At 45.8% G+C, this 26905-nt stretch overlaps 1 protein-coding gene across 3 annotated transcripts in view; it reads right to left on the bottom strand.

Annotated features, from left to right (window-relative positions):
- The window catches only part of clcn7 (Cl-/H+ antiporter 7), a 61756-nt gene that overhangs the window by 6000 nt on the left and 28851 nt on the right, over positions 1-26905 (bottom strand). For 2 of the 3 annotated variants that reach the window (XM_036939586.2, XM_090197863.1), the window contains 13 exons: positions 26565-26645; positions 26263-26325; positions 22287-22370; positions 21559-21652; positions 20945-21009; positions 18669-18785; positions 18119-18173; positions 16768-16828; positions 9912-10053; positions 9468-9561; positions 8557-8729; positions 4032-4083; positions 2107-2234 (listed from right to left, as the gene is read on the bottom strand). In XM_036939586.2, coding sequence (XP_036795481.1) covers positions 2107-2234; positions 4032-4083; positions 8557-8729; positions 9468-9561; positions 9912-10053; positions 16768-16828; positions 18119-18173; positions 18669-18785; positions 20945-21009; positions 21559-21652; positions 22287-22370; positions 26263-26325; positions 26565-26645 — 1209 coding nt within the window. Of the gene's footprint in view, positions 1-2106; positions 2235-3821; positions 3932-4031; positions 4084-8556; positions 8730-9467; positions 9562-9911; positions 10054-16767; positions 16829-18118; positions 18174-18668; positions 18786-20944; positions 21010-21558; positions 21653-22286; positions 22371-26262; positions 26326-26564; positions 26646-26905 lie in introns of those variants that run through there. The other variant, XM_090197864.1, reaches the window with a different exon arrangement.

Genomic DNA, 26905 nt, shown 5'->3' with positions numbered 1-26905 from the left:
AACGACCAGATGGATTACTACACAGACTGAACCTCAGAACAACCAGATGGATTACTACACAGACTGAACCTCAGAACAACCAGATGGATAACTACACAGACTGAACCTCAGAACAACCAGATGGATTACTACACAGACTGAACCTCAGAACGACCCTGAGGAACAACCAGATGGATTACTACACAGACTGAACCTCAGAACGACCCTGAGGAACAACCAGATGGATTACTACACAGACTGAACCTCAGAACGACCCTGAGGAACAACCAGATGGATTACTACACAGACTGAATCCTCAGAACGACCTTGAGGAACAACCAGATGGATTACTACACAGACTGAACCTCAGAACGACCCTGAGACACAACCAGATGGATTACTACACAGACTGAATCCTCAGAACAACCCTGAGGAACAACCAGATGGATTACTACACAGACTGAATCCTCAGAACGACCAGATGGATTACTGCACAGACTGAACCTCAGAACGACCAGATGGATTACTACACAGACTGAACCTCAGAACGACCAGATGGATTACTACACAGACTGAACCTCAGAACAACCAGATGGATTACTACACAGACTGAACCTCAGAACAACCAGATGGATTACTACACAGACTGAACCTCAGAACAACCAGATGGATTACTACACAGACTGAACCTCAGAACGACCCTGAGACACAACCAGATGGATTACTACACAGACTGAACCTCAGAACGACCAGATGGATTACTACACAGACTGAACAGACTGAACGACAAACATTCAACTGAGACTTCCGTTGCCACGAGCAACACCACAGATACTGAGATGAGATGCAACACTTCAGTCTCACACAGTCTCAGTGGGCAGGGCACTCTCACACAGTCTCCCACAGTCACAGTGGGCAGGGCACTGTCCCACAGTCTCCCACAGTCTCAGTGGGCAGGGCACTGTCCCACAGTCTCCCACAGTCTCAGTGGGCAGGGCACTGTCCCACAGTCTCCCACAGTCTCAGTGGGCAGGGCACTCTCACACAGTCTCCCACAGTCTCCCACAGTCTCCCACAGTCTCAGTGGGCAGGGCACTGTCACACAGTCTCAGTGCGTGTGCATGGAGAGCTTCAGGCTGTTACTACGTGGTAGCTACGTCACCAAGACAACGGAGGAGTTTGGCCCCACCCTTCAACCCTCTTCATTGACAGGATATTGCCGTTTTGGGATTTCTAGACCAATAATAAATACTTATTGATTGTTCTAGAAAATAACTTACATCATGAGCTGATATTAATTGAACTGTTGTAACCCCATTCAGAACCAAAGGATAAGCAGTAGTCTAATATCTGTGAACAAACATTGTACATTTTTTTATATTACCTTTATTTTACTAGGCAATTCAGTTAAGAACAAATTCTTATTTTCAATGACGGCCTAGGAACAGTGGGTTGACTGCCTGTTCAGGGGCAGAACGACAGATTTGCACCTTGTCAGCTCGGGGATATGAACTTACAACCTTCCGGTTACTAGTCCAACGCTCTAACCACTAGGCTACCCTGCCGCCTCTACACTCTAACCTCTAGGATACCCTGCCACCTCTACACTCTAACCACTAGGCTACCCTGCCGCCTCTACACTCTAACCACTAGGCTACCCTGCCGCCTGTACACTAACCACTAGGCTACCCTGCCGCCTCTACACTCTAACCACTAGGCTACCCTGCCGCCTCTACACTCTAACCACTGGGCTACCCTGCCACCTCTACACTCTAACCACTAGGCTACCTGCCACTTCTACACTCTAACCACTAGGCTACCTGCCACCTCTACACTCTAACCACTAGGCTACCCTGCCACCTCTACACTCTAACCACTAGGCTACCCTGCCTCCTCTACACTCTAACCACTAGGCTACCCTGCCGCGCCCATCCTCTACATATGGTTAAAACGATCATGTTAATATCTGTGGAGGGTCACTCCTTGCATCGATAGTTGCGTCTATGAATTAAACAGTGGTAACATGTCTTCAGGCCAAGACAGTGACGGGGGAGCCTGGTTTTTGGTCCACTACGGATGGCCTCGTTAAATCAGTATAGTATATATTATATGTGCCTCAAGACTCACCTCCACAAAGTAGTCCCCTACTATCTTGGCCGTCAGCAGCACCAACATGATGGGGAGACCGTACGTCACGTTTCCTGTTGCTTCCACCATGATGACTGTTAAACTGAGAGTCATCCTCACTATGCCCCCTAGAGGAGAGGAGGAGACATTACATTACCTATTATTAATACAGTATATACAGTCGTGATGACTGTTAAACTGAGAGTCATCCTCACTATGCCCCCTAGAGGAGAGGAGGAGACATTACATTACTCATTATTAATACAGTATAAACAGTCGTGATGACTGTTAAACTGAGAGTCATCCTCACTATGCCCCCTAGAGGAGAGGAGGAGACATTACATTACCTATTATTAATACAGTATATACAGTCGTGAGAGTCATCCTCACTATGCCCCCTAGAGGAGAGGACGAGACATTACATTACTAATTATAAATACAGTATATACAGTCATGAGAGTCATCCTCACTATGCCCCCTAGAGGAGAGGAGGAGACATTACATTACTAATTATAAATACAGTATATACAGTCATGAGAGTCATCCTCACTATGCCCCCTAGAGGAGAGGAGGAGACATTACATTACTAATTATTAATACAGTATATACAGTCGTGAGAGTCATCCTCACTATGCCCCCTAGAGGAGAGGAGGAGACATTACATTACTAATTATAAATACAGTATATACAGTCATGAGAGTCATCCTCACTATGCCCCCTAGAGGAGAGGACGAGACATTACATTACTAATTATTAATACAGTATATACAGTCGTGAGAGTCATCCTCACGATGCCCCCTAGAGGAGAGGAGGAGACATTACATTACTTATTATTAATACAGTATATACAGTCGTGATGACTGTTAAACTGAGAGTCATCCTCACTATGCCCCCTAGAGGAGAGGAGGAGACATTACATTACTAATTATAAATACAGTATATACAGTCGTGATGACTGTTAAACTGAGAGTCATCCTCACTATGCCCCCTAGAGGAGAGGAGGAGACATTACATTACCTATTATTAATACAGTATAAACAGTCGTGATGACTGTTAAACTGAGAGTCATCCTCACTATGCCCCCTAGAGGAGAGGACGAGACATTACATTACCTATTATTAATACAGTATATACAGTCATGAGAGTCATCCTCACTATGCCCCCTAGAGGAGAGGAGACATTACATTACCTATTATTAATACAGTATATACAGTCGTGATGACTGTTAAACTGAGAGTCATCCTCACTATGCCCCCTAGAGGAGAGGACGAGACATTACATTACTTATTATTAATACAGTATATACAGTCGTGATGACTGTTAAACTGAGAGTCATCCTCACTATGCCCCCTAGAGGAGAGGAGGAGACATTACATTACCTATTATTAATACAGTATATACAGTCGTGATGACTGTTAAACTGAGAGTCATCCTCACTATGCCCCCTAGAGGAGAGGACGAGACATTACATTACCTATTATTAATACAGTATATACAGTCGTGATGACTGTTAAACTGAGAGTCATCCTCACTATGCCCCCTAGAGGAGAGGAGGAGACATTACATTACTAATTATAAATACAGTATATACAGTCGTGATGACTGTTAAACTGAGAGTCATCCTCACTATGCCCCCTAGAGGAGAGGACGAGACATTACATTACCTATTATTAATACAGTATATACAGTCGTGATGACTGTTAAACTGAGAGTCATCCTCACTATGCCCCCTAGAGGAGAGGAGGAGACATTACATTACCTATTATTAATACAGTATATACAGTCGTGATGACTGTTAAACTGAGAGTCATCCTCACTATGCCCCCTAGAGGAGAGGACGAGACATTACATTACTCATTCCTATCAGGTAAACAGTCAGTGTGACATCTCTACACCAGAGGAAGGACCCCAGGAATGACACTCACCCAGTTGTGCTGCAGCTCCCATTAAAGCATACTTCCCTGGAACGGCCCAAACCTGAGAAAGAGAGCGACACACAAACATTATTGACACCAATCTGGCCAGTGTACGATGCTATGTCTGTGTTTGTCAAAGCAGCTGTTGAAGAGCAGCAGGCCCCCACCAAGCATTCACAGAGAGCACTACGGGGTTCAGACCAGAGAGCACCACGGGGTTCAGACCAGAGAGCACTGCGGGGTTCAAACCAGAGAGCACTACAGGGTTCAGACCAGAGAGGACTACAGGGTTCAAACCAGAGAGCACTACGGGGTCCAGACCAGAGAGGACTACAGGGTTCAAACCAGAGAGCACCACAGGGTTCAAACCAGAGAGGACTAAGGGGTTCACACCAGAGAGGACTACGGGGTTCAGACCAGAGAGGACTACAGGGTTCAAACCAGAGAGGACTACAGGGTTCAAACCAGAGAGCACTACGGGGTTCAAACCAGAGAGCACTACAGGGTCCAGACCAGAGAGGACTACAGGGTTCAGACCAGAGAGCACTACGGGGTTCAAACCAGAGAGCACCACGGGGTTCAGACCAGAGAGCACTACGGGGTTCAAACCAGAGAGCACTACGGGGTCCAGACCAGAGAGGACTACAGGGTTCAAACCAGAGAGCACTACAGGGTTCAAACCAGAGAGGACTATGGGGTTCAGACCAGAGAGGACTACAGGGTTCAAACCAGAGAGCACTACAGGGTTCAGACCAGAGAGCACTACAGGGTTCAGACCAGAGAGCACTACGGGGTTCAAACCAGAGAGCACTACAGGGTTCACACCAGAGAGCACTACAGGGTTCAAACCAGAGAGTACCTTGGGGTTCAGACCAGAGAGCACTACGGGGTTCACACCAGAGAGGACTACAGGGTTCAGACCAGAGAGGACTACAGGGTTCAAACCAGAGAGCACTATGGGGTTCAAACCAGAGAACACTACAGGGTTCAAACCAGAGAGGACTACAGGGTTCAGACCAGAGAGGACTACGGGGTTCAGACCAGAGGGCACCTTGGGGTCCAGACCAGAGCGCACTACAGGGTCCAGACCAGAGAGGACTACGGGGTTCAGACCAGAGGGCACCTTGGGGTCCAGACCAGACAGCACTACGGGGTTCAGACCAGAGAGCACTACAGGGTTCAAACCAGAGAGGACTACGGGGTTCAAACCAGAGAGCACTACGGGGTTCAGACCAGAGAGCACTACGGGGTTCAGACCAGAGAGCACTACGGGGTTCAGACCAGAGAGCACTACAGGGTTCAAACCAGAGAGGACTACGGGGTTCAGACCAGAGAGCACTAAGGGGGTTCAAACCAGAGAGGACTAAGGGGGTTCAAACCAGAGAGTACTACAGGGTTCAAACCAGAGAGGACTACAGGGTTCAGACCAGAGAGCACTACAGGGTTCAAACCAGAGAGGACTATGGGGTTCAGACCAGAGAGCACTACAGGGTTCAGACCAGAGAGGACTACGGGGTTCAGACCAGAGAGGACTACAGGGTTCAAACCAGAGAGCACCACAGGGTTCAAACCAGAGAGGACTAAGGGGTTCACACCAGAGAGGACTACGGGGTTCAGACCAGAGAGGACTACAGGGTTCAAACCAGAGAGGACTACAGGGTTCAAACCAGAGAGCACCACGGGGTTCACACCAGAGAGCACTACGGGGTTCAGACCAGAGAGCACTACGGGGTTCAGACCAGAGAGGACTACGGGGTTCAGACCAGAGAGCACTACGGGGTTCAGACCAGAGAGCACTACGGGGTTCAGACCAGAGAGCACCACGGGGTTCAGACCAGAGAGCACTACGGGGTTCAAACCAGAGAGCACTACGGGGTCCAGACCAGAGAGGACTACAGGGTTCAAACCAGAGAGCACTACAGGGTTCAAACCAGAGAGGACTATGGGGTTCAGACCAGAGAGGACTACAGGGTTCAAACCAGAGAGCACTACAGGGTTCAGACCAGAGAGCACTACAGGGTTCAGACCAGAGAGCACTACAGGGTTCAGACCAGAGAGCACTACAGGGTTCACACCAGAGAGCACTACAGGGTTCAAACCAGAGAGCACCTTGGGGTTCAGACCAGAGAGCACTACGGGGTTCACACCAGAGAACACTACAGGGTTCAAACCAGAGAGGACTACAGGGTTCAGACCAGAGAGGACTACGGGGTTCAGACCAGAGGGCACCTTGGGGTCCAGACCAGAGCGCACTACAGGGTCCAGACCAGAGAGGACTACGGGGTTCAGACCAGAGGGCACCTTGGGGTCCAGACCAGAGAGCACTACGGGGTTCAGACCAGAGAGCACTACAGGGTTCAAACCAGAGAGTACTACGGGGTTCAAACCAGAGAGCACTACGGGGTTCAGACCAGAGAGCACTACGGGGTTCAGACCAGAGAGCACTACGCGGTTCAGACCAGAGAGCACTACAGGGTTCAAACCAGAGAGGACTACGGGGTTCAGACCAGAGAGCACTAAGGGGGTTCAAACCAGAGAGGACTAAGGGGGTTCAAACCAGAGAGTACTACAGGGTTCAGACCAGAGAGCAATACAGGGTTCAAACCAGAGAGCACTACAGGGTTCAGACCAGAGAGCACTACGGGGTGTAAACCAGAGAGGACTACAGGGTTCAAACCAGAGAGGACTACGGGGTTCACACCAGAGAGGACTAAGGGGGTTCAAACCAGAGAGGACTACAGGGTTCAAACCAGAGAGCACTACAGGGTTCAAACCAGAGAGGACTAAGGGGTTCAAACCAGAGAGGACTAAGGGGTTCAAACCAGAGAGCACTAATGGGTTCAGACCAGAGAGGACTACAGGGTTCAAACCAGAGAGCACTACGGGGTTCAGACCAGAGAGCACTACGGGGTTCAGACCAGAGTAATGTGTACTACTGTATTGGGATAGACCTGTCATTGTGTTGGCATTAATTGACTGGGAGATTTCAGCGTGCCATACAAAGAGTCTCAACAGTGTGGCACAACGGGGAGAATGATGTCATATAACCCCCACAATGATGTCCATATAACCCCCACAATGATGTCATATAACCCCCACAATGATGTCCATATAACCCCCATAATGATGTCCATATAACCCCCATAATGATGGCCATATAACCCCCATATAACCCCCATAATGATGGCCATATAACCCCCATAATGATGGCCATATAACCCCCATATAACCCCCACAATGATGGCCATATAACCCCCATAATGATGGCCATATAACCCCCATAATGATGGTCATATAACCCCCATAATGATGGCCATATAACCCCCATAATGATGGCCATATAACCCCAATAATGATGGCCATATAACCCCCATAATGATGACCATATAACCCCCATAATGATGGCCATATAACCCCCATAATGATGACCATACAACCCCCACAATGATGGCCATATAACCCCCATAATGATGGCCATATAACCCCCATATAACCCCCATAATGATGTCCATATAGACCCCATAATGATGGCCATATAACCCCCATATAACCCCCATAATGATGGCCATATAACCCCCATAATGATGGCCATATAACCCCCATATAACCCCCACAATGATGTCCATATAACCCCCATATAACCCCCATAATGATGTCCATATAACCCCCATAATGATGGCCATATAACCCCCATATAACCCCCATAATGATGGCCATATAACCCCCATAATGATGGCCATATAACCCCCATATAACCCCCACAATGATGTCCATATAACCCCCATAATGATGGCCATATAACCCCCATAATGATGGCCATATAACCCCCATAATGATGGCCATATAACCCCCATAATGATGGTCATATAACCCCCATAATGATGGCCATATAACCCCCATAATGATGGCCATATAACCCCCATAATGATGGTCATATAACCCCCATAATGATGGTCATATAACCCCCATAATGATGGCCATATAACCCCCATAATGATGGCCATATAACCCCCATAATAATGGTCATATAACCCCCACAATGATGGCCATATAACCCCCATAATGATGGTCATATAACCCCCATAATGATGGCCATATAACCCCCATAATGATGGCCATATAACCCCCATAATGATGGTCATATAACCCCCATAATGATGGCCATATAACCCCCATAATGATGACCATATAACCCCCATAATGATGGCCATGTAACCCCCATAATGATGACCATACAACCCCCACAATGATGGCCATATAACCCCCATATTGATGGCCATATAACCCCCATAATGATGGTCATATAACCCCTACAATGATGGTCATATAACCCCCATAATGATGGCCATATAACCCCCATAATGATGGTCATATAACCCCCATAATGATGGCCATATAACCCCCATAATGATGGTCATATAACCCCCATAATGATGGTCATATAACCCCCATAATGATGGTCATATAACCCCCATATAACCCCCATAATGATGGCCATATAACCCCCATAATGAGGGCCATAAAGCCCCCTCACCGATCCGTTGGGCGTGATAGCAGCCAGCAGTATCCCAAACAGTCTTCCCCAGGCTGCTCCTATGAGCAGAGATGGGATGAAGACTCCAGCTGAGACAGTCAGGCCATAGGTCCAACAGGCCAGGAAGAAATAGGTCAACGTAAACAGACTTAGAGTCAGAGGGTTGTAGGAACCTGGAAGAAGAAGAAAGAAAGAGAGAGATACCGAGAGAAAGAGAGAGAGAGAGAGAGAGAGAGAGAGAGAGAGAGAGATACAGAGAGAGAGAGAGAGAGAGAGAGAGATACAGAGAGAGAGAGAGAGAGAGAGAGAGAGAGAGAGATACCGAGAGAGAGAGAGAGAGAGAGAGAGAGAGAGAGAGATACCGAGAGAGCGAGAGAGAGAGAGAGAGAGAGAGAGATACCGAGAGAGAGAGAGAGAGAGAGAGAGAGATACCGAGAGAGAGAGAGAGAGAGAGAGAGAGAGATACCGAGAGAGAGAGAGAGAGAGAGAGAGAGAGATACCGAGAGAGAGAGAGAGAGAGAGAGAGAGAGAGAGAGAGAGAGATACCGAGAGAGAGAGAGAGAGACCGAGAGAGAGAGAAAGAGAGAGAGAGAGAAAGAAAGAGAGAAAGAAAGAGAGAGAGAAAGAGAGAGACCGAGAGAGAAAGAGAGAAAGAGAGAGAGACCGAGAGAGAGAGTGAGTGAGACAGAAATACAAAAATGTGTTCATTGCAAACTTTGTACATTCATAATAATTAAAACAGATGACTTTCCAACTGAATAGTGTAGTGTAGTGTAAACAGACATCTGAAGGGAGCATTGTGGTGAAGCAGTCTGCTAGTTCAACACTAGGGGGCACTATCACATCGCAGAGACACAGTGCACCATAAAAACAGTGATCTGGTGAATCGACCAGGCACACAAACAGTCTACCTGGTGGGTTGTGGAAGAGACTGCGGACGCTCCTCTCGGGTGTGTTGAAGAAGGCCGTTGCCATGGAGTTATACTCTCCATCCGCGCAGAACAACTGGAGGCAGAGCATGTGAGTGAGTGGGGGTGTGTTTGGATGCGTTTAACTACACTTGTGGGGACCAGAAGTTCCCACAAGAAAAGTAAACAAACAAAAATGTGGCCAACTGGGGACATTTTATTAGTCCCCCCCCACAAGGTCAAACGCTATTTCTAGGGGGTTTAGGGTTAAAGTTAGAATTAGGGATAGGGGCTAGGGGGAGGGGCTAGGAGCTAGGGGGAGGAGCTAGGGTGAGGGTTAAGGAAAATAGTGCTTTGAAAGGGACTTAATTGTGTCTCCACAATTGCGCGTGTGTGTGTGTGTGTGTGTGTGTGTGTGTGTGTGTGTGTGTGTGTGTGTGCGTGTACCTGTAGAGGGTAGTCCTCTGACTGGTCAGGTCCGAGAGGCTGACAGTCATTAGAGAAATAGATCATGGCGAACGACACCGTGGCCGTTACCGCGGCGACTAGCATGGCCTCCATCACCTGGAGACAGGGCCGGTGGACGTACCTGAGAACACACACACACACACATTTCAGAATGGCACCATAGTTTACGAGCAGCAGGGTGGAAAAGTCAAGAAACTAAAACAAGGAAGAAACTCAAATGCCTTTCAAGTGAAGTCCCCTCTCACATGTCTGAAGCAGGAGTGACGCGATGTCTATTTATATCCCACAGTGCTGCAGGTATAAAAGTAAGGAGAGGAGATGTGTTCTCAGATAGCTTACCTGTCACCTGTACCTGACAACAGTCACCTGGACAGCACACCTGTCTAACACTACCACTATATACAACAGCTGTCTAACACTACCCCACCTGTCTAACACTACCACTATAAACAACACCTGTCTAACACTACCACTATATACAACAGCTGTCTAAACTAACACGACATACAACACCTGTCTAACACTACCACTATATAAACAACACCTGTCTCACACTACCACTATATACAACACCTGTCTCACACTACCACTATATACAACACCTGTCTAACACTACCACTATATACAACACCTGTCTAACACTACCACTATAAACAACACCTGTCTAACACTACCACTATATACAACAGCTGTCTAAACTAACACGACATACAACACCTGTCTAACACTACCACTATATAAACAACACCTGTCTCACACTACCACTATATACAACACCTGTCTCACACTACCACTATATACAACACCTGTCTAACACTACCACTATATACAACACCTGTCTCACACTACCACTATATACAACACCTGTCTAAAACTACCACACCTGTCTAACACTACCACTATATACAACACCTGTCTAACACTACCACTATATACAACACCTGTCTCACACTACCACTATATACAACACCTGTCTAAAACTACCACACCTGTCTAACACTACCACTATATACAACACCTGTCTAACACTACCACACCTGTCTAACACTACCACTATATACAACACCTGTCTAACACTACCACTATATACAACACCTGTCTAACACTACCACTATATACAACACCTGTCTAACACTACCACTATATACACAACACCTGTCTAACACTACCACACCTGTCTAACACTACCACTATATACAACACCTGTCTAACACTACCACACCTGTCTAACACTACCACTATATACAACACCTGTCTAACACTACCACTATATACAACACCTGTCTCACACTACCACTATATACAACACCTGTCTAACACTACCACTATATACAACACCTGTCTAACACTACCACTATATACAACACCTGTCTAACACTACCACTATATACAACACCTGTCTAACACTACCACTATATACAACACCTGTCTAACACTACCACTATATACAACACCTGTCTAACACTACCACTATATACAACACCTGTCTAACACTACCACTATATACAACACCTGTCTAACACTACCACTATGTACAACACCTGTCTAACACTACCACACCTGTCTAACACTACCACACCTGTCTAACACTACCACACCTGTCTAACACTACCACTATATACAACACCTGTCTAACACTACCACTATATACAACACCTGTCTAACACTAGCACTATATACAACACCTGTCTAACACTACCACTATATACATAACCTGTCTAACACTACCACTATATACAACACCTGTCTAACACTACCACTATATACAACACCTGTCTAACACTACCACTATATACAACACCTGTCTAACACTACCACTATATACACAACACCTGTCTAACACTATCACACCTGTCTAACACTACCACTATATACACAACACCTGTCTCACACTACCACTATATACACAACACCTGTCTAACACTACCACTATATACACAACACCTGTCTAACACTACCACTATATACACAACACCTGTCTAACACTACCACTGTATACACAACACCTGTCTAACACTACCACTGTATACAACACCTGTCTAACACTACCACTATATACAACACCTGTCTAACACTACCACTATACACAACACCTGTCTAACACTACCACTATATACAACACCTGTCTAACACTACCACTATACACAACACCTGTCTAACACTACCACACCTGTCTAACACTACCACTATATACAACACCTGTCTAACACTACCACTATATACAACACCTGTCTAACACTACCACTATATACAACACCTGTCTAACACTACCACTATATACAACACCTGTCTAACACTACCACTATATACAACACCTGTCTAACACTACCACTATATACAACACCTGTCTAACACTACCACTATATATACAACACCTGTCTAACACTATCACACCTGTCTAACACTACCACTATATACACACAACACCTGTCTAACACTACCACTATATACACAACACCTGTCTAACACTACCACTATATACACAACACCTGTCTAACACTACCACTATATACACAACACCTGTCTAACACTACCACTGTATACACAACACCTGTCTAACACTACCACTGTATACAACACCTGTCTAACACTACCACTATATACAACACCTGTCTAACACTACCACTATACACAACACCTGTCTAACACTACCACTATATACATAACCTGTCTAACACTACCACTATACACAACACCTGTCTAACACTACCACACCTGTCTAACACTACCACTATATACAACACCTGTCTAACACTACCACTATATACAACACCTGTCTAACACTACCACTATATACAACACCTGTCTAACACTACCACTATATACACAACACCTGTCTAACACTACCACTATATACAACACCTGTCTAACACTACCACTATATACAACACCTGTCTAACACTACCACTATATACAACACCTGTCTAACACTACCACTATATACACAACACCTGTCTAACACTATCACACCTGTCTAACACTACCACTATATACACAACACCTGTCTAACACTACCACTATATACACAACACCTGTCTAACACTACCACTATATACACAACACCTGTCTAACACTACCACTATATACACAACACCTGTCTAACACTACCACTGTATACAACACCTGTCTAACACTACCACTATATACAACACCTGTCTAACACTACCACTATATACAACACCTGTCTAACACTACCACTATACACAACACCTGTCTAACACTACCACTATATACAACACCTGTCTAAACTAACACGACATACCACACCTGTCTAACACTACCACTATATACACAACACCTGTCTCACACTACCACTATATACAACACCTGTCTAACACTACCACTATATACACAACACCTGTCTAACACTACCACTATATACAACACCTGTCTAACACTACCACTATATACAACACCTGTCTAACACTACCACTATATACACAACACCTGTCTAACACTACCACTATATACAACACCTGTCTAAACTAACATGACATACCACACCTGTCTCACACTACCACTATATACACAACACCTGTCTAACACTACCACTATATACAGACAACACCTGTCTAACACTACCACTATATACACAACACCTGTCTAACACTACCACTATATACACAACACCTGTCTCACACTACCACTATATACACAACACCTGTCTAACACTACCACTATATACACAACACCTGTCTAACACTACCACTATATACACAACACCTGTCTAACACTACCACTATATACACAACACCTGTCTAACACTACCACTATATACAACACCTGTCTAACACTACCACACCTGTCTAACACTACCACTATATACAACACCTGTCTAACACTACCACTATATAGAACACTTGTCTAACACTACCACTATATACAACACCTGTCTAACACTACCACTATATACACAACACCTGTCTAACACTACCACTATATACAACACCTGTCTAACACTACCACTATATACAACACCTGTCTAACACTACCACTATATACAACACCTGTCTAACACTACCACACCTGTCTAACACTACCACACCTGTCTAACACTACCACTATATACAACACCTGTCTAACACTACCACTATATACACAACACCTGTCTAACACTACCACTATATACAACACCTGTCTAACACTACCACTATATACACAACACCTGTCTAGCACTACCACTATATACACAACACCTGTCTAACACTACCACTATATACACAACACCTGTCTAACACTACCACTATACACAACACCTGTCTAACACTACCACACCAGTCTAACACTACCACTATATACAACACCTGTCTAACACTACCACTATATACAACACCTGTCTAAACTAACACGACATACCACACCTGTCTAACACTACCACTATATACAACACCTGTCTAACACTACCACTATATGCAACACCTGTCTAAACTAACACGACATACCACACCTGTCTAACACTACCACTATATACAACACCTGTCTAACACTACCACTATATACAACACCTGTCTAACACTACTACTATATACAACACCTGTCTAACACTACCACTATATACAACACCTGTCTAAACTAACACGACATACCACACCTGTCTAACACTACCACTATAAACAACACCTGTCTCACACTACCACTATATACAACACCTGTCTAACACTACCACTATATACAACACCTGTCTAACACTACCACTATATACAACACCTGTCTAACACTACCACTATATACAACACCTGTCTAACACTACCACACCTGTCTAACACTACCACTATATACACAACACCTGTCTAACACTACCACTATATACAACACCTGTCTAACACTACCACTATATACAACACCTGTCTAACACTACCACACCTGTATAACACTACCACTATATACAACACCTGTCTAACACTACCACTATATACAACACCTGTCTAAACTAACACAACATACCACACCTGTCTCACACCACCCCACCTGTCTCACACCACCCCACCTGTCTTGAAAACACATATCAGAGTTATTGTTTCTTCAGAAAATCAACAGCTATTTCTATATATTCATTAAAGTTACCTGGTTAACTCATTGATCTGTTTTGTAGCCTACCCCTCAGGGGTAGTGTGTTCTTAAAAACTTAGACCACAACCCTACCTGAACCTGAATATAGCCAACCAGAAACCTGATCCTGAATATAGCCAACCAGTAACCTGATCCTGAATATAGCCAACCAGTAACCTGATCCTGAATATAGTCAACCAGTAACCTGATCCTGAATATAGCCAACCCTACCTGATCCTGAATATAGCCAACCAGTAACCTGATCCTGAATATAGTCAACCAGTAACCTGATCCTGAATATAGTCAACCAGAAACCTGATCCTGAATATAGTCAACCAGTAACCTGATCCTGAATATAGTCAACCAGAAACCTGATCCTGATATAGAGTCAACCAGAAACCTGATCCTGAATATAGTCAACCAGAAACCTGATCCTGAATATAGTCAACCAGAAACCTGATCCTGATATAGAGTCAACCAGTAACCTGATCCTGAATATAGTCAACCAGAAACCTGATCCTGAATATAGTCAACCAGAAACCTGATCCTGATATAGAGTCAACCAGTAACCTGATCCTGAATATAGTCAACCAGAAACCTGATCCTGATATAGAGTCAACCAGAAACCTGATCCTGAATATAGTCAACCAGAAACCTGATCCTGATATAGAGTCAACCAGAAACCTGATCCTGAATATAGTCAACCAGAAACCTGATCCTGAATATAGTCAACCAGTAACCTGATCCTGAATACAGTCAACCAGTAACCTGAATATAGTCAGCCAGTAGTTGAGGATATTGAACCTGAATATAGTCAGCCAGTAGTTGAGGATATTGAACCTGAATATAGTCAGCCAGTAGTTGAGGATATTGAACCTGATCCTGAATATAGTCAGCCAGTAGTTGAGGATATTGAACCTGATCCTGAATATAGTCAGCCAGTAGTTGAGGATATTGAACCTGATCCTGAATATAGTCAGCCAGTAGTTGAGGATATTGAACCTGATCCTGAATATAGTCAGCCAGTAGTTGAGGATATTGAACCTGATCCTGAATATAGTCAGCCAGTAGTTGAGGATATTGAACCTGATCCTGAATATAGTCAGCCAGTAGTTGAGGATATTGAACCTGATCCTGAATATAGTCAGCCAGTAGTTGAGGATATTGAACCTGATCCTGAATATAGTCAGCCAGTAGTTGAGGATATTGAACCTGATCCTGAATATAGTCAGCCAGTAGTTGAGGATATTGAACCTGATCCTGAATATAGTCAGCCAGTAGTTGAGGATATTGAACCTGATCCTGAATATAGTCAGCCAGTAGTTGAGGATATTGAACCTGATCCTGAATATAGTCAGCCAGTAGTTGAGGATATTGAACCTGATCCTGAATATAGTCAGCCAGTAGTTGAGGATATTGAAGTTACCTGATCCTGAATATAGTCAGCCAGTAGTTGAGGATATTGAACCTGATCCTGAATATAGTCAGCCAGTAGTTGAGGATATTGAACCTGATCCTGAATATAGTCAGCCAGTAGTTGAGGATATTGAACAGTTACCTGATCCTGAATATAGTCAGCCAGTAGTTGAGGATATTGAACCTGATCCTGAATATAGTCAGCCAGTAGTTGAGGATATTGAACCTGATCCTGAATATAGTCAGCCAGGAGTTGAGGATATTGAACAGTTACCTGATCCTGAATATAGTCAGCCAGTAGTTGAGGATATTGAACAGTTACCTGATCCTGAATATAGTCAGCCAGTAGTTGAGGATATTGAACAGTTACCTGATCCTGAATATAGTCAGCCAGTAGTTGAGGATATTGAACAGGGCTCCCAGCAATCCACCTGTTTTAGATGGACATATAGAAAGACATCAATCAACATATAACATGTCCATGTTGGTCATTTAGCAGACACTCTTATCCATAGAGACGTAGGCCCAATCCCAAATGGACCCCTAAGCCCTGTGCACTTGGTGGAGATCTGAGAGGATTTGATTGGTAGAAGCAATATGGTTAAACAATTCACCTAGCCTATCAGAAGGCAAGATGGAGTCATAACCATGTTTCTTATACCTGTCAAATCCTCTCAGATCTCTACTAGTGCATAGGGGTGTAGGGTCTAGGGGTCCATTTGGAACTGGGCCTCAACTAGTGCATAGGGGTGTAGGGTCTAGGGGTCCATTTGGAACTGGGCCTCCACTAGTGCATAGGGGTGTAGGGGTCTAGGGGTCCATTTGGAACTGGGCCTCCACTAGTGCATAGGGGTGTAGGGTCTAGGGGTCCATTTGGAACTGGGTCTCCACTAGTGCATAGGGGTGTAGGGTCTAGGGGTCCATTTGGAACTGGGCCTCCACTAGTGCATAGGGGTGTAGGGTCTAGGGGTCCATTTGGAACTGGGCCTCCACTAGTGCATAGGGGTCCATTTGGAACTAGGCCTCCACTAGTGCATAGGGGTGTAGGGGTCTAGGGGTCCATTTGGAACTGGGCCTCCACTAGTGCATAGGGGTGTAGGGGTCTAGGGGTCCATTTGGAACTGGGCCTCCACTAGTGCATAGGGGTGTAGGGGTCTAGGGGTCCATTTGGAACTGGGCCTCACAGTCAAGTGCATTCAACTCAAATAGCTAAGACAACCACATACATGAATAAGTAAGGGAGCTAAGACAACCACCCATATGAGTAACTCAGGTAGCTAAGACAACCTCCTATATGAGTAACTCAGGTAGCTAAGACAACCACATACATGGGTAACTCAGGTAGCTAAGACAACCACATACATGATTAACTCAGGTAGCTAAGACAACCACATACATGATTAACTCAGGTAGCTAAGACAACCACATACATGAATAAGTAAGGTAGCTAAGACAACCACCTATATGAGTAACTCAGGTAGCTATGACAACCACATACATGAGTAAGTAAGGTAGCTATGACAACCACATACATGAATAAGTAAGGTAGCTAAGACAACCACCTATATGAGTAAGGTAGCTATGACAACCACCTATATGAGTAACACAAGCCTATGCCTTTTTCATGTCTCTTGTGTGAAGGTCAGACTAACCCGACTGTAGAGGGAGGACCAACACGGGTCCTGTGAAACAACACAACTAGACGAGCAGTGGGCTCTTACCTGCAGCTCCCATTACAATGAACAAGGGAATCTCATAGAGGTTGTAGGCCACACTCTGTAGACAGAGAGATAACACAGGGTTTAGGACTAGACACTCTGTAGACAGAGAGATAACACGGGGTTTAGGACTAGACACTCTGTAGACAGAGATAACACGGGGTTTAGGACTAGACACTGACAGAGAGATAACACAGGGTTTAGGACTAGACACTCTGTAGACAGAGAGATAACACGGGGTTTAGGACTAGACACTGTAGACAGAGAGATAACACAGGGTTTAGGACTAAACACTCTGTAGACAGAGAGATAACACAGGGTTTAGGACTAGACACAATAACAGACAGAGATAACACAGGGTTTAGGACTAGACACACTGTAGACAGAGAGATAACACAGGGTTTAGGACTAAACACTCTGTAGACAGAGAGATAACACAGGGTTTAGGACTAGACACTGTAGACAGAGAGAAACACAGGGTTTAGGACTAGACACTGTAGACAGAGAGAAACACAGGGTTTAGGACTAGACACAATAACAGACAGACACTCACGTCACTCTCGAAGCGTCCGAAGTTGATAAGACCAGGGCTGGAGAGATCTCCAGGTTTATTATTGTAGATGGACAGGAAGAAATTCAGGGTGAATGTTGAGATCATGGACGCAAAGAACTGGAGAGGAATATAGGGAGGGAGGGAGGAGGGAGGGAGAGGAGAAAGGAAGAGAGGAGAGAGAGAGAGGAGAGAGAGTAGAGACGAGAAAGGAAGAGAGGAGAGAGAGAAGACAGAGGAGAGAGGAGAGAGAGAGAGTAGAGAGGAGAGAGAGGGAGTAGAGAGGAGAGAGAGAGAGTAGAGAGGAGAGAGAGGGAGTAGAGAGGAGAGAGAGGGAGTAGAGAGGAGAGAGATGAGAGGGGGCATTAAGCTTCACCTGATAAAGGACGGAGAGAGAACACAACACGTCTGCTAGTCTCTACTCTTCTTTCCACTTGGCAGTGAATGAGGACAAGATGAGAGAATCTGGTCTTTTACAACTTTCGTTCTACCCAACATTATTTATTTTATTTAACCAGGAAGGGCTCATTGAGATTTAACATCTCTTTTTCAAGAGCGTCCTGGCCAAGATAGGCAGCACCAAGTCATTGCAAAAATTACAGACAGACAACATGCAAAACTACACGTAATCTAGTAAAAAACATAGAATTCACAAGAGTATAACAAAATCAAAAATAAGCAAATTAAAATCATTGACAGGTCAGGGAATCAGTCTCAAGATCATTCATCAGTGATTTAAAAACACCAATCGGGACAAGTTCTTCCAGTTTAATAGTATCATGTAAGGCGTTCCAAGACGATGGCCAGAGGACATAAAAGCCCTTTTACCAAATTCAGTTCGGACATTTGGAACAGTTAGCAGGATAAAGTCCAGCGAACGAAGAGACGACCCACCACATTTCTGAACAATAAAAATGCCCAAATAAAAAGGTAGTAAACCCAAAATGTCTTTGTAAATAAAAGTGCACCAGTGACTGAGCCTACGAGTGACTAGAGAAGGCCAGCCAACCCTGGTATATAAAGTCCCCTTCTCTCCTCTCCCTCAAACACCAGACTGAGAAAAGCCTTCCTCTCCTCTCCTCTCCTCTCCTCTCCCTCAGACACCAGACTGAGCCAGGCCTCCCCCTCCTCTCCTCTCCCTCAAACACCAGACTGAGCCAGGGCTTCCCCTCCTCTCCTCAGACACCAGACTGAGCCAAGCCTTCCCCTCCTCTCCTCAGACACCAGACTGAGCCAAGCCTTCCCCTCCTCTCCTCAGACACCAGACTGAGCCAAGCCTTCCCCTCCTCTCCTCAGACACCAGACTGAGCCAAGCCTTCCCCTCCTCTCCTCAGACACCAGACTGAGCCAAGCCTTCCCCTCCTCTCCTAAGACACCAGACTGAGCCAAGCCTTCCTCTCCTCTCCCTCAAACACCATACTGAGCCAGGCCTTCCCCTCCTCTCCTCAGACACCAGACTGAGCCAAGCCTTCCCCTCCTCTCCTCAGACACCAGACTGAGCCAAGCCTTCCCCTCCTCTCCTCAGACACCAGACTGAGCAAAGCCTTCCCCTCCTCTCCACCTCTCCTCAGACACCAGACTGAGCCTTCCCCTCCTCTCCTCAGACACCAGACTGAGCCAAGCCTTACCCTCCTCAGACACCAGACTGAGCCATTCCTCTCCTAAGACACCAGACTGAGCCAAGCCTTCTGCTCCTCAGACACCAGACTGAGTCAAGCCTTCCCCTCCTCTCCCTCAGACACCAGACTGAGCCAAGCCTTCCCCTCCTCTCCCTCAGACACCAGACTGAGACAAGCCTTCCCCTCCTGAGACACCAGACTGAGCCAAGCCTTCCCCTCCTCTCCCTCAGACACCAGACTGAGCCAAGCCTTCCCCTCCTCTCCTCAGACACCAGACTGAGCCAAGCCTTCCTCTCCTCAGACACCAGACTGAGACAAGCCTTCCCCTCCTCTCCTCAGACACCAGACTGAGCCAAGCCTTCCCCTCCTCTCCTCAGACACCAGACTGAGCCAAGCCTTCCCCTCCTCTCCTCAGACACCAGACTGAGCCAAGCCTTCCCCTCCTCTCCTCAGACACCAGACTGAGCAAAGCCTTCCCCTCCTCTCCTCAGACACCAGACTGAGCCAAGTCTTCCTCTCCTCAGACACCAGACTGAGCCTCCCCTCCTCTCCTCAGACACCAGACTGAGCCAAGCCTTCCTCTCCTCAGACACCAGACTGAGCCTCCCCCTCCTCTCCTCAGACACCAGACTGAGCCAAGCCTTCCTCTCCTCTACTTACTATCCTCCATGTGAGCATCTGGTTCCAGAAAGAAGCCCCCTCCTCCAAACTGAATAAAACGCCACCTGACATAAAGAGGAAGGAAGGGGGAGAGAAAGCGAGAGAGAGCGAGAGACAGAGAGAGAGAGAGAGAGAGAGACAGGTGAAAACTTTATTGGGAGGAACATTTAGAAAGTCATGACAGTAGTACCTTAGCAGTGGTGCAGAGTGGGACATGTTGTGCAGAGTGGGACATGTTGTGCAGAGTGGGACATGTTGTGCAGAGTGGGACATGTTGTGCAGAGTGGGACATGTTGTGCAGAGTGGGACATGTTGTGCTGAGGGACATGTTGTGCTGTGTGGGACATGTTGTGCTGTGTGGGACATGTTGTGCTGTGTGGGACATGTGCTGTGTGGGACATGTTGTGCTGTGTGCGACATGTTGTGCTGTGTGGGACATGTTGTGCAGAGTGGGACATGTTGTGCAGAGTGGGACATGTTGTGCAGAGTGGGACATGTTGTGCTGAGGGACATGTTGTGCTGAGGGACATGTTGTGCTGAGGGACATGTTGTGCTGAGGGACATGTTGTGCTGAGGGACATGTTGTGCTGAGGGACATGTTGTGCAGTGTGTACCGACTGGTGCTCCAAAAGCAGCAGACACTCCTGCAGCCGCTCCAGCTGATACAAAGTCCCTCTTCTCTGTGTCTCTACGGAAATACTCAAAGATCTACACACACAGAGACAGAGAGAGAACATGTGAGACAGTAGATACACATTAAACACTATGTCCTCCACATGTAGAGGACATGTTAGACAGTAGATACCACACATTAAACACTATGTCCTCCACATGTAGAGGACATGTTAGACAGTAGATACCACACATTAAACACTATGTCCTCCACATGTAGAGGACATGTTAGACAGTAGATACACATTAAACACTATGTCCTCCACATGTAGAGGACATGTTAGACAGTAGATACCACACATTAAACACTATGTCCTCCACATGTAGAGGACATGTTAGACAGTAGATACCACACATTAAACACTATGTCCTCCACATGTAGAGGACATGTTAGACAGTAGATACACATTAAACACTATGTCCTCCACATGTAGAGAACATGTTAGACAGTAGATACCACACATTAAACACTATGTCCTCCACATGTAGAGGACATGTTAGACAGTAGATACACATTAAACACTATGTCCTCCACATGTAGAGGACATGTTAGACAGTAGATACCACACATTAAACACTATGTCCTCCACATGTAGAGGACATGTTAGACAGTAGATACACATTAAACACTATGTCCATGTTACAACCAGACTGTACAACACCCTCCTACCTTGAAGTCTTTCTTCAGGGAGGTACTGCGTCCCTGGGAGACTCCTGCTGCCACCACGGCACCAGAGTGGATCATGGGACCTTCCTACAGGATTATGGGTAGGGAGACAGAGGCCGTCAAACACATACACACACACACACGGCCGTCAGATACACACAGACACTGGTTGGTCACCTCATTAGTCAGTCTGTATTTCACCTCATTAGTCAGTCTGTATTTCACCTGGCCGGTTGGTCGCCTCATTAGTCAGTCTGTATTTCACCTCATTAGTCAGTCTGTATTTCACCTGGCTGGTTGGTCACCTCATTAGTCGGTCTGTATTCACCTGGCCGGTTGGTCACCTCATTAGTCAGTCTGTATTTCATCTCATTAGTCAGTCTGTATTTCACATCATTAGTCAGTCTGTATTTCACCTGGCCGGTTGGTCACCTCATTAGTCAGTCTGTATTTCACCTCATTAGTCGGTCTGTATTCCACCTCATTAGTCGGTCTGTATTCCACCTCATTAGTCAGTCTGTATTTCACCTGGCCGGTTGGTCACCTCATTAGTCAGTCTGTATTTCACCTCATTAGTCAGTCTGTATTTCACCTCATTAGTCAGTCTGTATTTCACCTGGCCGGTTGGTCACCTCATTAGTCAGTCTGTATTTCACCTGGCCAGTTAGTCAGCTCATTAGTCAGTCTGTATGTCACCTGGCCGGTTGGTCACCTCATTAGTCAGTCTGTATTTCACCTCATTAGTCAGTCTGTATTTCACCTCATTAGTCAGTCTGTATTTCACCTGGCCGGTTGGTCACCTCATTAGTCAGTCTGTATTTCACCTCATTAGTCAGTCTGTATTTCACCTGGCCGGTTGGTCACCTCATTAGTCAGTCTGTATTTCACCTCATTAGTCCGTCTGTATTTCACCTGGCCGGTTGGTCACCTCATTAGTCAGTCTGTATTTCACCTGGCCGGTTAGTCACCTCATTAGTCAGTCTGTATGTCACCTGGCCGGTTGGTCACCTCATTAGTCAGTCTGTATTTCACCTCATTAGTCAGTCTGTATGTCACCTGGCCGGTTTGTCATCTTATTAGTGGGAAGGTGTTTCACCAGGCTGGCCCAGGCGATATTTAAGAGTGTCTGACCCAGGTGATATTTAAGAGAGTCTGGCCCAGGTGATATTTAAGAGAGTCTGGCCCAGGTGATATTTAAGAGTGTCTGGCCCAGGTGATATTTAAGAGCGTCTGGCCCAGGTGATATTTAAGAGCGTCTGGCCCAGGTGATATTTAAGAGAGTCTGGCCCAGGTGATATTTAAGAGAGTCTGGCCCAGGTGATATTTAAGAGAGTCTGGCCCAGGTGATATTTAAGAGAGTCTGGCCCAGGTGATATTTAAGAGTGTCTGGCCCAGTGCTCCAGTTGTATTGGTAGATATGGAGGGTTAACTCCTCTAGTTGTCTTGAAGGATGTGGAGGGTTAACTCCTTTAGTTGTCTTGATAGATGTGGAGGGTTAACTCCTATAGTTGTCTTGATAGATGTGGAGGGTTAACTCCTCTAGTTGTCTTGAAAGATGTGGAGGGTTAACTCCTCTAGTTGTCTTGATAGATGTGGAGGGTTAACTCCTCTAGTTGTCTTGATAGATGTGGAGGGTTAACTCCTCTAGTTGTCTTGATAGATGTGGAGGGTTAACTCCTCTAGTTGTCTTGATAGATGTGGAGGGTTAACTCCTCTAGTTGTCTTGATAGATGTGGAGGGTTAACTCCTCTAGTTGTCTTGATAGATGTGGAGGGTTAACTCCTCTAGTTGTCTTGAAAGATGTGGAGGGTTAACTCCTCTAGTTGTCTTGATAGATGTGGAGGGTTAACTCCTCTAGTTGTCTTGATAGATGTGGAGGGTTAACTCCTCTAGTTGTCTTGATAGATGTGGAGGGTTAACTCCTCTAGTTGTCTTGATAGATGTGGAGGGTTAACTCCTCTAGTTGTCTTGATAGATGTGGAGGGTTAACTACCTAGTTGTCTTGATAAATGTGGAGGGTTAACTCCTCTAGTTGTCTTGATAGATGTGGAGGGTTAACTACCTAGTTGTCTTGACAGATGTGGAGGGTTAACTTCTCTAGTTGTCTTGATAGATGTGGAGGGTTAACTCCTTTAGTTGTCTTGATAGATGTGGAGGGTTAACTCCTTTAGTTGTCTTGATAGATGTGGAGGGTTAACTCCTTTAGTTGTCTTGATAGATGTGGAGGGTTAACTCCTCTAGTTGTCTTGATAGATGTGGAGGGTTAACTCCTCTAGCTGTCTTAATAGATGTGGAGGGTTAACTCCTCTAGTTGCCTTGATAGATGTGTAGGGTTAACTCCTCTAGTTGTCTTGATAGATGTGGAGGGTTAACTCCTCTAGCTGTCTTAATAGATGTGGAGGGTTACCACCTTTAGTTGTGTCTCTCTATCTGATTGTTAGACATTCGTTTATCTGTTGTCCCTGATTTAGTTTTCCTCCAACTTTGTGGTGTGCTTCCTGTCTTTCAGTTTGGTGTGGGTTTTTATTTTGTTTGCCTGTTCTTGGTCAATTCAGTGGGTCTCATGGTGGGTCTCTCTGAGATGCCAGTTGTTGTTGCTAGGCAACATTCAGTGGACACTGTGGACACTGTTGTTGCTAGGCAACATTCAGTAGACACTCCCATGAGTGTCTTTCAGAACCCCTCCTAAAACCAGACCTGTTTCCTTCTGGTTGTTGTTGCTAGGCAACATTCAGTGGACACTGTGGACACTGTTGTTGCTAGGCAACATTCAGTAGACACTCCCATGAGTGTCTTTCAGAACCCCTCCTAAAACCAGACCTGTTTCCTTCTGGTTGTTGTTGCTAGGCAACATTCAGTAGACACTCCCATGAGTGTCTTTCAGAACCCCTCCTAAAACCAGACCTGTTTCCTTTTGGTTGTTGTTGCTAGGCAACATTCAGTAGACACTCCCATGAGTGTCTTTCAGAACCCCTCCTAAAACCAGACCTGTTTCCTTCTGGTTGTTGTTGCTAGGCAACATTCAGTAGACACTCCCATGAGTGTCTTTCAGAACCCCTCCTAAAAACCAGACCTGTTTCCTTTTGGTTGTTGTCAGTGACTCTTCGTTAGTTCCGCCTTCTTCTGTCTGAGTGACATTCATTGTTTGCTTGCCGAGGAACGTAACAATAAACTGACTTGAACCAGGACTCGTGTTCTATCACGGTCACCTGACCAGGACTCGCGTTCTATCACGGTCACCTGACCAGGACTCGTGTTCTATCACGGTCACCTGACCAGGACTCGTGTTCTATCACGGTCACCTGACCAGGACTCGTGTTCTATCACGGTCACCTGACCAGGACTCGTGTTCTATCACGGTCACCTGACCAGGACTCGTGTTCTATCACGGTCACCTGACCAGGACTCGTGTTCTATCACGGTCACCTGACCAGGACTCGCGTTCTATCACGGTCACCTGACCAGGACTCGTGTTCTATCACGGTCACCTGACCAGGACTCGTGTTCTATCACGGTCACCTGACCAGGACTCGTGTTCTATCACGGTCACCTGACCAGGACTCGTGTTCTATCACGGTCACCTGACCAGGACTCGTGTTCTATCACGGTCACCTGACCAATTACCATCATCCATGACCGTCACAGCCCGACTCACCACAAGACAAGGAATACGCACTCATACGTACATGCAGACACACACACAGATTAACTCATATGTACATGCAGACACACACACAGATTAACTCATATGTACATGCAGACACACACAGACAAACTCATATGTACATGCAGACACACACAGATAAACTCATACGTACATGCACACACACACAGATAAACTCATACATACATGCAGACACACACACAGACAAACTCATACATACATGCAGACACACACAGACAAACTCATACATACATGCAGACACACACACAGACAAACTCATACATACATGCAGACACACACATCCCCAGTGTTTACCTTTCCAACAGCGAGTCCCCCGGCGACAGAGCAGATCACACCACACACCTTCACCACCAGGGTCTGAAAAACACACAGGAAACACACACACACACACACACACACACACACACACACACACACACACACACACACACACACACACACACACACACACACAGTGACCCCTGACCTATATATAATATAATGTCTGATATCTTTGCCTCATAAGAGACATCATTCCTACTGCCAACAACAACAACATTTAAAAGATGAGGGTTTAGATGTGACATTTGTCTCTGAGCAGCAAGTGATCAGTTTACCTTGAGTCTCACCACCCGGGGGATCTTCACTCCGTTCAGATAACACTTAATCTGGGGTATCCCACTTCCTGCTGCTCCTGGCTGAGGAGAGAGAGAGATGTTAGTTCCACCGCAGGGTCAACAGACTGGCTGAGGAGAGAGAGAGAGAGAGAGATGTTAGTTCCACCCCAGGGTCAACAGACTGGCCCCAGGGTCAACAGACTGGCTGAGGAGAGAGAGAGAGAGAGAGAGATGTTAGTTCCACCACAGGGTCAACAGACTGGCTGAGGAGAGAGAGAGAGAGATGTTAGTTCCACCCCAGGGTCAACAGACTGGCTGAGGAGAGAGAGAGAGATGTTAGT

The sequence above is a fragment of the Oncorhynchus mykiss genome, chromosome 13 (genome assembly GCF_057628025.1).
Source record: "Oncorhynchus mykiss isolate SJ-2025 chromosome 13, ASM5762802v1, whole genome shotgun sequence".
In the NCBI taxonomy this organism is placed as follows: domain Eukaryota; kingdom Metazoa; phylum Chordata; class Actinopteri; order Salmoniformes; family Salmonidae; genus Oncorhynchus; species Oncorhynchus mykiss.
This window is presented reverse-complemented; position numbering and strand designations above follow the sequence as displayed.